Source organism: Amphiura filiformis, chromosome 14 (genome assembly GCF_039555335.1).
Source record: "Amphiura filiformis chromosome 14, Afil_fr2py, whole genome shotgun sequence".
Lineage (NCBI taxonomy): Eukaryota > Metazoa > Echinodermata > Ophiuroidea > Amphilepidida > Amphiuridae > Amphiura > Amphiura filiformis.
The window spans coordinates 45,878,587-45,894,410 of NC_092641.1; the positions used below are offsets into that span (position 1 = coordinate 45,878,587).

The 15,824-nt window shown below is 35.7% G+C and overlaps 1 protein-coding gene across 2 annotated transcripts in view; it reads right to left on the reverse strand.

The window, feature by feature from the left end:
• Nucleotides 1-4,153: 4,153 nt before the first annotated feature.
• The window catches only part of LOC140170185 (uncharacterized), a 40,957-nt gene continuing 29,286 nt past the window's right edge, over nt 4,154-15,824 (reverse strand). Inside the window, exons 1-4 of one of the 2 annotated variants that reach the window (XM_072193517.1) lie at nt 8,458-8,563; nt 6,355-6,572; nt 5,640-5,822; nt 4,154-4,598 (exon numbers count right to left, since the gene is read on the reverse strand). In XM_072193517.1, the coding sequence (XP_072049618.1) occupies nt 4,170-4,598; nt 5,640-5,822; nt 6,355-6,572; nt 8,458-8,509 (882 nt within the window). In that variant the 5' untranslated portion in view covers nt 8,510-8,563 and the 3' untranslated portion in view covers nt 4,154-4,169. Of the gene's footprint in view, nt 4,599-5,639; nt 5,823-6,354; nt 6,573-8,457; nt 8,564-15,824 lie in introns of those variants that run through there. The other variant, XM_072193518.1, reaches the window with a different exon arrangement.

A 15,824-nucleotide genomic window follows, 5' to 3' on the forward strand; every position in this document is an offset into this window, starting at 1 on the left:
GGTAAACATTTTGACAAGTTAAAGGGAGAAGAACGCATTTTTTGGCAGGCTGGAAAGAGAAGAATGTGGATTTGCCACAATCTGCTAACGTTATCTATTTGATTTTAAAATTTGGAAAATAAATAATTCAGACCATCTTCTTTTATGTTGTCATTGTTGTTGTTATCTTCTCTATTGTCATCATTTATCATAGTTTATATGCTGAATCTGTTTTGGGCTGTTAGTTATAGGTTAATAAAAGTTGCGTGTGAAATTGTACAAAGTAATGCACGCGTATTGAAATGTTGATGCGTCTAATGCACGAGCCCCGGAGGGGGTGCATTAATCAATACAAGTGCATTGTTTTGTACCATTCCTTAAGCAACAGGTAAATGGTCGCTTGTCATAAGGTGGGTAAGAAAGGTTTCTATACAAAGACGATTCTCTTACAAAACCATCATGTGCACAGTTTACACGTCCCAAGAGCTTCCAAGAAGAAAACAACAAGAAGCGAATGTCTCCACCATAGTCGATTACACTACACGGTATATTTTGCAGTTTGATAATTTATTTGGAGCCAAAGAACTCTCTTTTGTCATCATTTAGTTGTAAGTAGTTTTGTGATATCTACGAGTTTACAACATCAATCAACGCTACGTTTAGAAATAATGGTTCATGTAATGAGTCTGAATGATCTAGTTTAAGCCCTATATAAAAGTCGTGATCAACTACTCATACTCAGAACATGTTTATGATAAGCATTCATGTAGTAACTTCCAAGAAAAATATACATTTCATAAAGGAGAATGTAATATTCTTGATGAGAATATCGTCACGCTTGTACCTAATCCCGATGTTCCTACCCATGTCGTGATTATTATAGCTGTTAATTGCTTTTGATTTCTTAGTTTTTAAATTCTTCGTAGCATCAAGACAGCTTAGAATTTAAGGGTGTATTTTAGGAAGACATAATGAACTTTCGGTTAACTTTTGTTAATTTCTATAAACATATAAATACATAAAACCCATCAAAAGCAAAAGAGTTATGGAGGATAACATAATTATTATGATTGTGTAAGTGTTAGGCGGTAAATACCACTTTGGTAAACATGGAAACCCATTACAACCCGGGGAATTTTCACTGAAGTGAAAGATCGGGAAATAATCCCGGGAAATACAGGGATATGCAAATAAAAGTGCATTTCAAACGATGGATAAATTAATGAGGCAGCATAGTTAAAACCAATAAAGCAATAAATTCGCCTTGGTATAAGGGGAGTATAGTGTTTTTATTTGGGGAAGTGAAATAATTGGACTTGTAAAACATAATTTACCAATAGTAGTGAAATAATGTTTTGAACTTATACTGTAACTTCTTATCACAGACACACGTCACTCACAGATTAAGATTAGAGAAATGTAAATTTAATTGACTGAGTGGCATTTTCTAAAAATATATTTGCTAAAGAAATTATGAAAATCTGTTTTGCGCAATAAAAAAACATGAACAAAACCATATTACTAAAATATAAAAGTATTCCCAAACTAATGTTTGATCAGTAAATGTTAATGTTTGCCAGTATTTCCGGTATCAGAGATGCCCACCTTTCCTTCTTTTGCCTGAATTCCGTCTTTTATATACAACTTCCGCACTTTTATTTATCTTCAGCCGCAAATTTCACGTGTTTTTTTTTCACGTGGTTTGTGGCTTAGAGTAGTACTAAGTGGCATCTCTGTGGTATTAACGGGATATATCATGTACATTGATCTATTTCATAACTATAATATCAAAATATTTATTTCGCCTATATTAAAGTAAATAACATATGATGTTTCTCAAAATAATAGAGACCTCTGTAGAATCACAGCCAAAAGATTTAAAAAGATATAAACAATTGTTAACAACAACAGGCAATATATTCTTTTGGGGCAATAGGCATTTTACTGCAGTAGTATATGTTTCTGAAAGAACTGTACCGCCGTATGCCTTAGTATATGTGTTCCTTAATCAAATAAGATCGAATAATTATGCAATTCCATATATACATTATTTTACGTTTTAAAATTGGCTGCTTCATTCTTGAACTATTAGTTAGTTCCTCGGACTCAATACGGAAATCAACCCTCTATACCCAAAGTATCAAGCACTGAGAATGACCAAGAATGGTTCAATGCACATTCTTTTTGACTCGTGTAATGGATTTTAAAAAAAAAGTGCGATATTCTCGCTTTGTCTGCTTGTTTCGCATTTCAGCAACTGTAGTGTTGGAATCGTGTGAATTAATTCGCTGTCGAAGTGACGTAATAATGCTCATATCGCGCTGCACTATTACGTTCACGCGATACCTCCGCATTGAACCATAGATGTCAACAAGATAAAGACCTGTAATCCCGGAAAAATGTGTTCGAACACCAACTCTAATTTCCATGTTCTTCTTACTATAGTGCGCACGCATGGAAACTAAGAACTATAATAGTGTTGTTGCAATGTTCATCTTACGCGTACCCCCTCCCCCCTCCCCACCAAACAATATTGGGAGAAGATATGGTGAAGATGAGCATATTGGGCATGCCAACATTTCACGGGGTAGAAGGGAGACCCTTTTCCAGTAAGGCCTTTGAAGTGTTCGAACAATTATTTCTAAGATTATGGATCGAAATTCTATAGAATATTCATATCATGCTGATCACTTGTACCTGCAAGTTTATTACTATTGAAAAGAGCGGTAATGTATTCAATCTATGATTGCAGACATGCACAGGTGATGAGTGCAACTTGCTTGTAGTGTAGCGCGATATAATCAAACGTTGTTTGTATCTATTGCTATGGTGGTAGTTTGCCGATTATTACATCACTTCGATAACGAATAATTTACAAAAGTCAATCTTGAATGTGGTTAACACTGACTTTACCCATTATGAGTCACAATTCACTCACAAATGATACTGTTTGCATTTTGATCAAATTTGAACTTTCCGTGAAACAACTTCAGTAATCAATATATGTAAATAATGTAATACCTGTTGGAATTTGTTTATTTAGTGACACATTTTTAAAATGTTAATTTAAGATAGAAACTGGTGGACCGAGCTAAGTGCACACACTTTAGTTTTAGGAGTTTGATTCCTGGTTTTCATTTAATTGTATTCTTTTTTTTAATTATTAATTTAAAATTGAACTAATTAGTATTAATTAATTAACATAATTAATATTAATTAACTTGATTAATATAAAATAAATGTTTATCCTTTTCCTAATATTATTATATTAGTCTTATATTAGACTGTATAAAAGAAATGTTCAAACTAACAGTAACCATGGTAACAGCAACTCCTAGCGAAAACTATATTGCTAACCAGAGTTGGGTGTCAAATATCACAGTACTGCATGGTTGTAGCTGTCAGGGTCAAAGACTGGTCAAGTACAGACCAGTAATACAATGTGTAGTTTCAAATACAAAGCATATAGACCAGAAGGACATGGGAGGGGATGGAACTTTAAAAGAGTAGAACTCCCGGTTTGTTTGTTTTTGTTGTTGTTGTTGTTGTTGATTTTCTTTTTGATTTTTTTTTATTATTTCTTACATTTTTCTGCTTCATTTGACACCACTCGGGGGTCATTCTAGATATGCCCATTTAAGACAAAAAGGTTAGCTAGTAGGTAAGTTAGTAAGTTAGTAACATACAATTCTATAGTGTGTGCCTGTGCGGCCTACCAAAAATCCTAAAGATTGAATAATCATGCAATTCCATATACTTTATGACTTTTTAGAATTGACTGCTTCGTTCTTAAAATATAACACTTTTACGATGATAGTTAGTTTTGAATCCTTTCGAGCGATTGAGTACAGCAAGCAGCTAGGATCTATTATCCTGAAGGTATCAAGCACTGCGAATTACCATGAATGGTTCAATGTGCATACTTTGAAGTCTGGAGTCTGATCTTCAATGTGTCAATTTTCCGAATCACAAAGTAGGTGATAGGTGGTTTATTGCTTTACTTGTTTCAACGGACTAATGTATGTTATTAACATCTAGTATTCCGTTTTGTTTATTCTGGCAACAAAAAAATACTCAAAAAGGAAATTTTCTGCCGGTACCGTTTTTTTTAGAGAAGTAACATGTATTATAATAGTACCCTCCACCAGTGAATCGCTTTTAATGCATACTCGTACATTCACTTTATATGTTCACTGGCGCATTATGGAGCCATTGTACTGAAACTGACCGACATAATTTTTAACAACAGGGTCGTACTGACCAGACCAACAAACAACCAGGACATAAATATGTGAGTACTGCCCAGAGGAAGTTGTCAGAACAACTTCATTGCTGGGCAGCTGCTTCCCATCGAACTGCACAACATTAGGGCCATCAACCTCGCAGGGCAATTTCTCACATATATACTGTGTATAGGAGCTGATTCCATCAGTACCAAAGACAGTGCTGGTGATCTTGTAGTCTTCAGTAGTGGATGGATTTGGGCAGAATGTAATCTTCAAGAGGGCTTCTTCCTGATATCCAAGATGTTGGTTAGCTTTTATGGTGACGATCTCTGTAAGATACTCAGCAGAAGTGGATGGTTTCGTATAATTTGGAGCCGCATATGCTTTAGGGTCCTATTAGAAGGAATGAAAGTATAAATAACATTTCAGTGTTTAATAGTTATACCCCTTCACATGAATGTCTTATGATCATTGCTCTTCTAGTTAAATGACTTAAAGGAGCATTTCGTTATTCTAATCTCCTTTTATTAGAGTATGTTCAATAGATATTCACAAAATAAGTTGATTCTAACATTGATTTTGTGAGTTACTTAGAATCATTGATTTTGTGAGTTACGTATAATTACATTATTACCGCGTCCCATATGCCCAGACTGGATTTACCATTGGGCCAGATGCCCCGGCCCAGGGCCCCAAAAATGTGGGGGCTCAAAAATTGCCCTGTGCATGTTCCTTTTTAGCCCGGAAACACCATGTTTTGGTCCAAATATGGTAGAATTGCACAATTTTGCGCGTTTCGCAAGCACTAGCCCTTTACATAGCACAAGTCACTTTCATTTTGGGCTAAAATGGTCTGAAATTAATTTTATTCAAGAGCTTCGCGCGCAAATGTCCTGGTAAAATAGGTAGAAAATATGCTCGTCTACCTCTAAATTGTCGCCACTTATACGATCTATAGTACTAGGGCCCTGTTTGTAAACCAAAAGTTGGTCACTTAAGTGCACATGCCTTCCTCATGGTGAGTTTGGGGCCTCAAAATTTTGGCCTAGCCCAGGTCCTCCAAAAGGGTAAATCCGTCCTTGCATATACCATTGTGTTGTAATTTTTGTCTGTCCAAAGACAAACAAATTGGAGGATGTCTTTATCAGGCAACCGAATCAGCAGGAAAAGTTATGTATAAAGACATTGTGTTGTTTTAAGGTTCCTGATTGCACACAAATCTCAAATTTTTTAGAGTAAGTGGAGAGATGAGGCTGTGGATCACGAAATATCCCTTGTTTGAGTCTTTGAGACGACTCGGTGCATTTCTCAAGTACTGTCGGTCTATAACAGTGTTACGGAATGTTTATATATCGCACTGTTCTCATAAGCACTAGCTCTTAGGTACAATTTCTTTGGCATCTCTGATTTTAATATTTGTAGTTCATTATTTACCTTCACAGTGCCTTTCATGGCAATCTTCTGTAAGTAGATATCTATGGAGAAAGAAATAGCGGCAACATTTCCAGCCCTAGCCTTGAGGTACAGGTCCTTGGTACTAGTCCACTTTGGTATGATACAGTACGGACCGGTTTTGCCAGCTTCATCGGTGTTGTTGCAAAGGGCGTCTTTTTCAGTCTGTAAGTAGGAAACAAAATACTCCTTAGTCTCTGTATATCTGAGAAATTGCTCACCATGATGGTTTTATAAAATATTAAGAGACAATAGATTATGTAACGCATTGTTACTTTGAAGAAAAGGTTCAGCTATTATCAAAGTGACCATAACAAAGTCATATGTAAGCACACCACTTGAGAAAGTGGTACCAGTATCTTTACACAGCCTAAGGGTGTGCCTGAGTTGCCCGATTAGGTCGCAGTACACTTAAAACAAATTAGCAACAACATAAATTGGTCGATAGATGTAGAATTCGTTGTGCGTATTTTGATATTTGATATTTTTATGACTCCGAAAAATCCTCGATCTGTCATAAAAAAAATTCTAAATCTTGGCTAAAACGTCGGGTTTTCAATGGGACGTAGCTAAATTGTCGCATGATTCAGAGGGGCTCGTCCGTTTAACCACAGGATCTTAAATATTCTTTAAATGCCCACACCACCTCCTCCAATCTACTCGCATTTGATAAGAAACAAACATTGGCAATTTTTACCTTCGTTGGGTAATCTACGATATAATAATACACTACTCCGATCGTTGGCTGCCACGATGGGTTATTATTGAGCAGTATTGTTGCATTGACAGTTTCGCCTGTGAATTGCTCACACAGTGACGCTATGAATGTCTTCTTCTCACCCTGACTTAGAGTTGTTATTGTAGTGGTGATGTACCGGGTTGAAACCGGTACCGAGATCTTCTGGGCTCTTGTCACTGGAAAACAATGGAATAACAAAACAAGATTAACAATGAATCTTTCAAGTTCCTGGTTTTTGTTTTGGTTCGATTTTCCAGTGTCGTAGCTAAGCTCTCGGAGGAAGTTGCTATCGATAGCTTTGTACTGACATTTTGACAGGGAACTCCTTCATTATGGGAAGGGACGGTGAGTGGGGGCGATTCAATTATATGTATTTCTACTCAAAATAATAGGCGCCATATTACAGGAGGAAAGTAAGATGCAGCCCCAAGATCCATACCGCTCTGCGGCAGGGGAATGATTTTTAAAGTGGGGGATGTGTCAGTGACGGATGTAAGATGTAAATATGGTTTGCCCTGTTCCTCTATGATTATTAAATATATCACTGACCTTGTCTATGAGGTCAGTGATCATAAAAAACAACTCTCGTCAGATGGTCAAATGATCATTGCTGCTGTCAAATGGTCCAATACGATTGTAGCAAACAGGAAATTTTGCATATTTGAACGTTTCTGTAACTGTTTTTCTAAACCTTTTTAGAGCGTATTAGACCACGCAAAATTTTTCAAAACGCGTTCGCGAAATTGTAAAATAATGTTCTTCTTCATCTATGAATCATGTAAAATAAATGTGCATATTCAATTAATCACCATGGTCATAATATTGCTCGAAATACTTATGTTGGTCAACATAAATGCGCAAACCGTACTCAGTTTGGCGGACTCATAGTAAGCGTTTTGTGCATAAATAGGAGTATCTTTAAAATATCGTTTTTAACCAAAATTATAAAAATAAAATATCGCGTTTTAACCAAAAAAAAGGGCATTGCCCTCAATGCATTTTTGTATGTTACAGCTAGTAATAGTAATACTTGTTTGTAAAATAAGAACCGCCAACCAAAATTGATCCAAATCCATATAAAGATTTTACTTGTTGTTTGTTTAAACAATGGTTCTTCAGTTACATACCGCCCACCCGTTTGAAACTCAAAGAGCTGATCCGGGCTGCGATGGCTGTAATAATGTGTGTTGGTTAGGGTTCTGCGCCTAAACGGGCCTAGAGCTGCATTTCTGAATGATGCTAAATGGTTTATAAGGTGTACCACAGTGGTCAGCAAATCCCTCTAATGTGTGCTGCTTAGGCTTGAGGGTTTTTGTGCCTTTTTTATTTTTCACGAATTCCGTATGTTATATCAAATTTAATTGTTGTGTCTTCCTTGCTAAAAATAGTTAACATTTATATAACTTTCTGTATATTATAGTATTTGTTTTTTATTTATAATTTTATTTTGAAAATGCTTATAGTTGTCAAATAAATAGAAAAGAAGAAGACATTAAAAGAAAAAGTAGTTACTAAAAATAATAGAACAGCAACAATATTTAGCAATCTAAAATTATCGGTTTAGGGCACCATTCAACAGTATACTTCGGTTATATCTATAATGCGCTTTTATAAATACGCACGTGACCACCTCTGCGCTGCCATAACAAGTTATAGACAGTAAGTCTCGAAGTGACCGTCTACATAGCGAGTAGTCTTTCTATACATTTGAATGCAAATGCGGAACAACAGGAGACTGCTGTGCAGCAAAATTGTATATTTTGTTCAAGTTTGTGATTATATTGTAAACGTTTCCGTCGTTAAATATTTTTTTCCGTCGTCAAATACTTTCAAAATGTTGTTTTTGATACCATATTACAAATTCGGAATGGCAAAATGTGTAATAATTTTGCAATTCAATTAATACTTAAATGCTTGCTGGTCTTGGTATGTCGTGCCCATGGGTCATGTGCGTATTCATAAAATATATTTATAGATATAACCGAAGTACACTGTTCAATTAAAATATAAATTGCCGTTTTTACTTAAACCCCTTTAGTGTCAGCAGAGAAAATATCTTACCTGAAATTATACATGCAGTTAAAGCAAAACTTATGAGTAGTAAACGAGACATGGTGAGTGGTGACGAAATGTAACTGAACTTGCTGCTGCTGATGCTACACCTTTGTCTGATTGAAACTGAACAATTGAAGTGAGTATTAAATTATAAGCCTATATATAAAAAGTATAATAGGCGTGTCTCCCTAGTGCCGTGTGCAACGTTGAAATGTTTAATAGTTTATAAATATTAACTATCTATGAGTGTAATGGTCAAAATATAATCATGAGGTGAAATAGATTGTTCCATTTTGAATACATGAATACAAAAGCCACCTAAGTCCATGGGAAGTGATTTTGAGAGAAAACCCTGTGTATCATTTTATTTCCTTCAGTTAGATTTACCTGGTCAATATGGTAAGTTTTATGTGCAAATGAGTGGATTAACCTGTATTAAGTATGACGATTAGCATTTCAGGGACTTCGTGGGGTTCATTTTAAATTTTGAATCATATACAAAGACAACAATGTTAGAATGAGATTACCACTAGTAAGATAATACAAAATAAAGCACACAAGTATGTATAATGTTGATAAGCATTCTGCCATGAAATATAAACCACACACTTTCCTTTATTAAACCCATTTTTTTTTCAAAAGTCACTTTCTAGCAATGAATGTGTTACAAGTGGACTTTTATACATACTGGATTTCAATCAATGTGTTACAAGACTCAAATCATGGAATTGGGTGATTCTTTCATACATGCTATTTTTCACATGCCCAATAGACACGGAGGATGAATTTGAGTTGTTCTTTCATACATATGACAGGCCTATGTATAGCAACAATTTCCCATGCTTAACTCAATTTGGCCAAAGTATGGACTTAGGTGGCTTTTGTATTCATATATTCATTTATACACAGCGCAGAACATGTAGAATGGAACGACGATTGATTATATTTCACCCATTACACGAATTTAAGACAATTAGTATTTGTTTTTATCACTCATACATAATTCTATCACTTAAAAATACTATTTAAGGAAGGACATACATTTTCATCATAACACCATGTTTTGCCGTGACACATTTAACATATTTGTGTCCACCCCATAACTAAATCGACGAGTCTAAGAGTCAGCGCACGGCTTGGCGCACGCATACTACAGAGACGCTGATAGCAAAAATGATTGATGGCAATCAACCAATTTAACTGGTTAGAATTTATGTATGAGTGATGTAATAGGCAATATTTGTGACTATGGCATGGCATGCAATAACGATTACTTGGGAATTCCTCTCGATTTTGCAATGGGATCCATCTCGGGGACCAAATCCTCTATAAAGTACAGAAATGTACGATCTTTTTAAATAAATTTCATTTATTTATTTATTCAAACCTAATATTTTGGCATAATGTTTACACGTAGTATGGCCCAACTTAAAGCCATATTATAACATTTGCTGTTGAGGACGCCCTCACTGATTTTTTTAAATTCATTTTTTTACACAATTATATTGTACTTTATTAAACCAATATACCCTGAAAAATCAAGACTCTAGGTGCTGTAGTTTTGTCAAAATCCGATATTTTGAATAAAGCGCCGGAACCGGCGTCTTATTATTACGATGGAATTATTAGTCGAGCGCATACACGATGTTCATAACACACAGTGCGGGACGGTGATCTACACAACAAAGGGTCGTACCATAACATGACCGAAGGAGTGGTACGTATTGGCGACATACGCGCTGGTAGTAAATTCCAATTTTCTTTGCTTTGACGTAGTTGTTCGGCTCAAAATAAAAGGGGATGTATCTGACAGTAAAAACTAACATTTTATGACAAAGAAATGCTAATCTATTTTGTATGATAATGTTATAATATTGCTTTAAATGTTATTGGAATCAGCCAAGTGTGTTATTTTTGAAGGACTACAGAGCAAGTTTGACGTGGGGTTGAAACATATGAAAAAATAAATAATAAAATGAAAATAAATGTTTCTACAGTTTGTCCACTCTGAAGTACAAAGTGACAACGCGCGCGTATACCGCGCGTAAACAGTGCGCAGTACTGCCTCTGCTGCAGATATGCGTGCCTTCAAAGTCGGCACAATGAATGCTTCCGCGTCCGTACTTTGTAGTTCAGCGTAGACTGACTGTACCAGCAGGGTTTAGGCCAGTAAAATCAGATGAAAAGGTAAAAATGATTGCAACATGGATTTTTTTCCGGAAAACCTTTTATTAGGTAATCAAAAGTTTACTTTGTACAAAAATTAGACTTTGTATCAGATACTTAGCGTATCTCGGAATATGAAACCATCTTTTAACTATCAATGTGCGTATTATGACCACTCCCGTAAAACATATTAAAAGAAGCGAAACGAGATTAATATATTAGTAGCAACAAACTTGAGTTTAACTTTTGCATTACACGATATGTAAAATTGATTAAAAAAACAGTGTATAAGTCAATCCCCATGTGCAAATAATTAATTGATAAAATGATATGCACCCGGATACTTGAGTACGCTGTGTATATTATCACAATTTATGCCATTCATATTATAGCTTTATATATGTATATTAACGCTAATTATATACCTCATATATAGAATCCTGTCATCTGATTAGTTGAAAGTGCAGTCATTGAATTAGCTATGCCCTTAAAATGAACTATGCCCGGCACACCGACATCGCCTGGTTAATAATTACATTGTACAGCAGAGACACTAAAATCAATACACGGGATCGATACACGTGAATGTGCTATGCACGATTTAATATTCAGACGATAAATCTTTGGATACCGGGGTAGAGAATGATGAATATCTCCCGTAATTTTTTTTTATTCTAAAGAAGCCATATTTTTTCCTTCGACTTGAATATGTGTGTTGAAAGGATATGATAGTCGTTAGCTTGCGTATTGAGAAAGAACCGTGCGTATTGAGCTCAAAAACTGACAAAAATTCTGATTTTATATGTGCCGAACTATAGCGCAGCGTAGGCCACTCGTGGAGGCAGTCTAAAAGCAGATGGCCTCATGGCGTATACCATGCTCACTCACACACACAGAGGTCAGTCACAAGGCTATTGTCAATAGCCTTAGTCGAGTGTCCCTCGGCCCATTATGCGTCTAAAACTATGCGTTAAAACTATTAAACAGGTCGGAACAAAATGGTCATGCGTGGTCATCACTCACTACAGGACGTTGCCAAAAGACTGGTACTTTCCCTTTTTAATTTTATATGAAATAACATTGTGGACAAGCTAAATTCTAGTCAGGGGGTTAGTGTAAGACCTGTAGAGCACATGGAACACTATTTTTGATCAAATACTTCAAACATGTGTGGTGTAGATTTTTTAATTTTAAATGGTGTATACAATTGTACACAGTGTGTCTCACCTTGTAAATATAAGACTAATATATTGTGTTCAGTTGTACACAGTGTGACTAATCTTATCAATATATAGGAGTTATTTAGTATACTTTGTACATCATTATATGTAATTTTTAACTCTTTTGTTAATACTTCCATTCAGTTTATAATTTGCTCTGGATACATTTTTTGGCAAAACCACTCTGTAGGCCTATTATTACAGAGATAGTTAGGAGTAACTGGTCGGTGATGGGCCCGAAAATGGATCGTGTAGGGTGGAGTAACAAAATTAGTCTCAGAAATCAAGTTTATTAAGTGTGATGTCTTTCTCGGTCTCTCCAAACACAAGAACTGTTCATGATTAGCATTTTATACCAAATTAATGACAGTTAAGAGCCTACATATACGGGCGTATGAAGATAACAGAAAAAAGAAACAGAGGCTTAAAGTTTGTTGCTTCATACATGTTACCAAGTTTTACTGCCATTACTTAGTCATAATGTGTACAATTGTACATAGGCCTTAATTTGCATAATTGATGAGGTAATTTTTTTTTTAGTTTTTCACAAATTACTATCCAAAATAGTTATAATAAGCATGAAAAATATTTTTTTGATCAAGCCATCTTCCTTCGTGTCCGAAGGATTATAAAGCTTGTACCGGGTTAAAAATTCAAATATACTGCGCCAATAAAGTATCCTTACAGTTAAAAAAAATAATCACAATTTTAAAACTGAACAATATTGGGGTAAATTTGTTTTTTAAATAGATGCACTAGCTAATTCTGCACATTATGACACCACATTGAATCCAATGTGACCTCAAGAAGTAAAGTTACAAGCATTTGAATAGACGAAGGTCCCGTTTTAAAAGTGACAAACTGGCCTATACAAGGCGCAACAAGATTCCAACAAGCGAAACAAAGAGACAACACAGTTTCTCCAATGAAGCGTTATTTAAAGCAGTTTTTATTTCAGTTTTTACTTCTCTGTACTTTTCATTTCATAAAAAGCTTTCATTTTATTTGTCAGTTCTTTTGTTTCAGTTTTCTTTTGTTCCTTTTGTTTTAAATTAAAGCCAAACGCCTAAATTAGCCATTCACCACTCTCAAACAAGCTGTCTAGTCTGTGGAGTTTTGAATAGGCTAGTTTGTCACTTTTAAAACTGGACCTTCGTCAAATCAAATGCTTGTAACTTTACTTCTTGAAGTCACATTGGATTCAATGTGGTGTCATAATGTGCAGGATTAGCTAGTGCATCTATTTAAAAAACAAATTTACCCCAATATTGTTCAGTTCGGAAATTGTGATTATTTTTCCAACTGTAAGGATACTTTATTGGCGCAGTATATTTTGAAAATAATAAGTAATTGAATATATGAATACAAAAGCCACCCAAGTCCATACTTTGGCCAAATTGAGTTAAGCATGGGAAAGTGTTTCTATACACAGGCCTGTCATATGTATGAAAGAACAACTAAAATTCATCCCCTGTGTCTATCGAGCATGTGAAAAATAGCATGTATGAAAGAACCACCCAATTCCATGATTTGAGTCTTGTAACACATTGATTGAAATTCAGTATGTATAAAAGTCCACTTTAAAAAAAAATGGGTTTAATCAAGGAAAGTGTGTGGTTTATATTACATGGCAGAGTGCTTATCAACATTATACATAACTGTGTGCTTTATTTTGTATTATCTTAATAGTGGTAATCTCATTTCAACATTATTGTCTTTGTATATGATTCAAAAAACCTCCAGAAAAAGTCCAGAATTTAAAATGAACCCCACGAAGTCCCTGAAATGCTAATCGTCATACCTAATACAGTTTAACACACCCATTTGCACTTACAACTTACCATATTGACCAAGTAAATCTAACAGAAGGAATTAAAATGATACACAGGTTTTTTTCCTCAAAATCACTTCCCATGGACTTGGGTGGGTTTTGGATTCATGTATTCAATTGAAACATAGAGCAACACAGCGCTACCAGTACGGGTCAATTGCCTATTGTGAGTGTCCCTGTGTTGTGTGCATACATGTAGTTAACAATCTACCAAAAAAACGTTGACAACGTAAAGAAATCAGCAAGTTTAAAAAAACCCACCTCGGCTCACTTTTTGAAACTTGGTCCCATTTGTAAAAGGTACTGATTTCAACTGTATCATATTTATATAATATAAATTTAAAACATTTCCAGAAGTGTTATGTATCTTTAATGTGCAAATGCGATATTAATTTGTAAGCTTTCTGAAACGACCTAAAAGGTTAATTATTATCTTGTTCTTGCATGGTAAACCAATATCCTATTGTGTTTTGTTTTATAATAATCATGATTCATGATTGAATTAAACAAATAACAAGTAGGCTTGTAATCTTGTTGGAAACGCTGTATTCTGTTGAAATAAAATAAAAACACTGATTTGCTGTTGGTGTTCAAAATGGGACCAAGTTTCAAAAAGTGAGCCGAGGTGGGTTTTTTAAACTTGCTGATTTCTTTACGTTGTCAACGTTTTTTGGTAGATTTCTTTTCTTTTTATGAATGTAGCCAATCAGCTCCAAGCTTGGAAAGTCATCAGGTTACGAAGTGCTCCATAAAACGAATAATATAACGAAAAATAGATGTTTGAGATTGCTATTCTTGATTCATGATAATAAAAGATAAATTAACAAAACTTTATCAGTCGTTTATTTTTAAAACGTGCTCGTCACGTGTGACTGTAATGTTAAGATACATTTTAATACACTTTAATTATTCAAGGCAACGTAAATATGTAAAGAAAATGTAAATATGAACAACACACACCCAATGTAGACAATGCCAGATAGACACAGAGAGTAAGTCCGATTTAGGCCTACTTCAAGTCGGAACTGGTTAATGCGCATATATTTAAGCCTATACTACGGAAGCGTCTAAATGCCCCGACTAGGCAAGATAATCGTGTTTTAATGTTAGTGGTTCTTTGTAGCCCTGCGGGGCAATTTACGCGGTTTTTCGCGGTTTGTGGTTCTTTGTATAGACCTTCGGGGCAACCTAGTTGGATATTCCTATTAAACGGCGGTTGTCGGCGATCTTTCGTTGTTTGTTGTTTTCACCAAGCCCTGCCCTCTATCGGGAGCTAATTTATAGTTTAAGCTTGTTGGATATCCAAATTTCGCGGTTTGTGGTTCTTTGTATCCCTGCGGGGCAATCTAGTTGGATATCAATATTGAGCGGCAGTTGTTGTTGATCTTTCGCGGTTTGTGGTCTTAATTTGTTGGATATCCATATTTCACGGCTTGTGGTTCGTTATAATCGATAGGCCTGCGGGCAATCTAGTTGGATATCCAAATTTCGTGGTTTGTGGTTCTTTGTAGCCCAGCGGGGCAATCTAGTTGGATATCCCTATTAAGCGGCGGTTATCGGCGATCTTTTGTGGTTTGTGGTTTTAATTTACCTCGTCAAGCCCTGCCCTCTATTGGGAGCTAATTAGGCTTGTTGGATATCCATATTTCGTGATTTGTGGTTCTTTGAAGCCCTGTGGGGCAATAGTTGCATATCCAAATTTCGCGGTTTGTGGTTCTTTATAGCCCTGCGGGGCAATCTAGTTGGATATCAATATTGAGCGGCAGTTGTTGGCGATCTTTCGCGGTTTGTGGTCTTAATTTGTTAGATATTTTGTGGTTTGTGGTTCTTTATAATCGATAGGCCTACGGGCAATCTGGTTGGATATCCAAATTTCGCGGTTTGTGGTTCTTTATAGCCCTGCGGGGCAATCTAGTTGAATATTCCTATTAAGCGGCGGTTGTCGGCGATCTTTCGTGGTTTGTTGTTTTCACCAAGCCCTGCCCTCTATCGGGAGCTAATTTATAGTTTAAGCTTGTTGGATATCCAAATTTCGCGGTTTGTGGTTCTTTATAGCCCTGCGGGGCAATCTAGTTGGATATCAATATTGAGCGGCAGTTGTTGGCGATCTTTCGCGGTTTGTGGTCTTAATTTGTTGGATATCCATATTTCGCGGT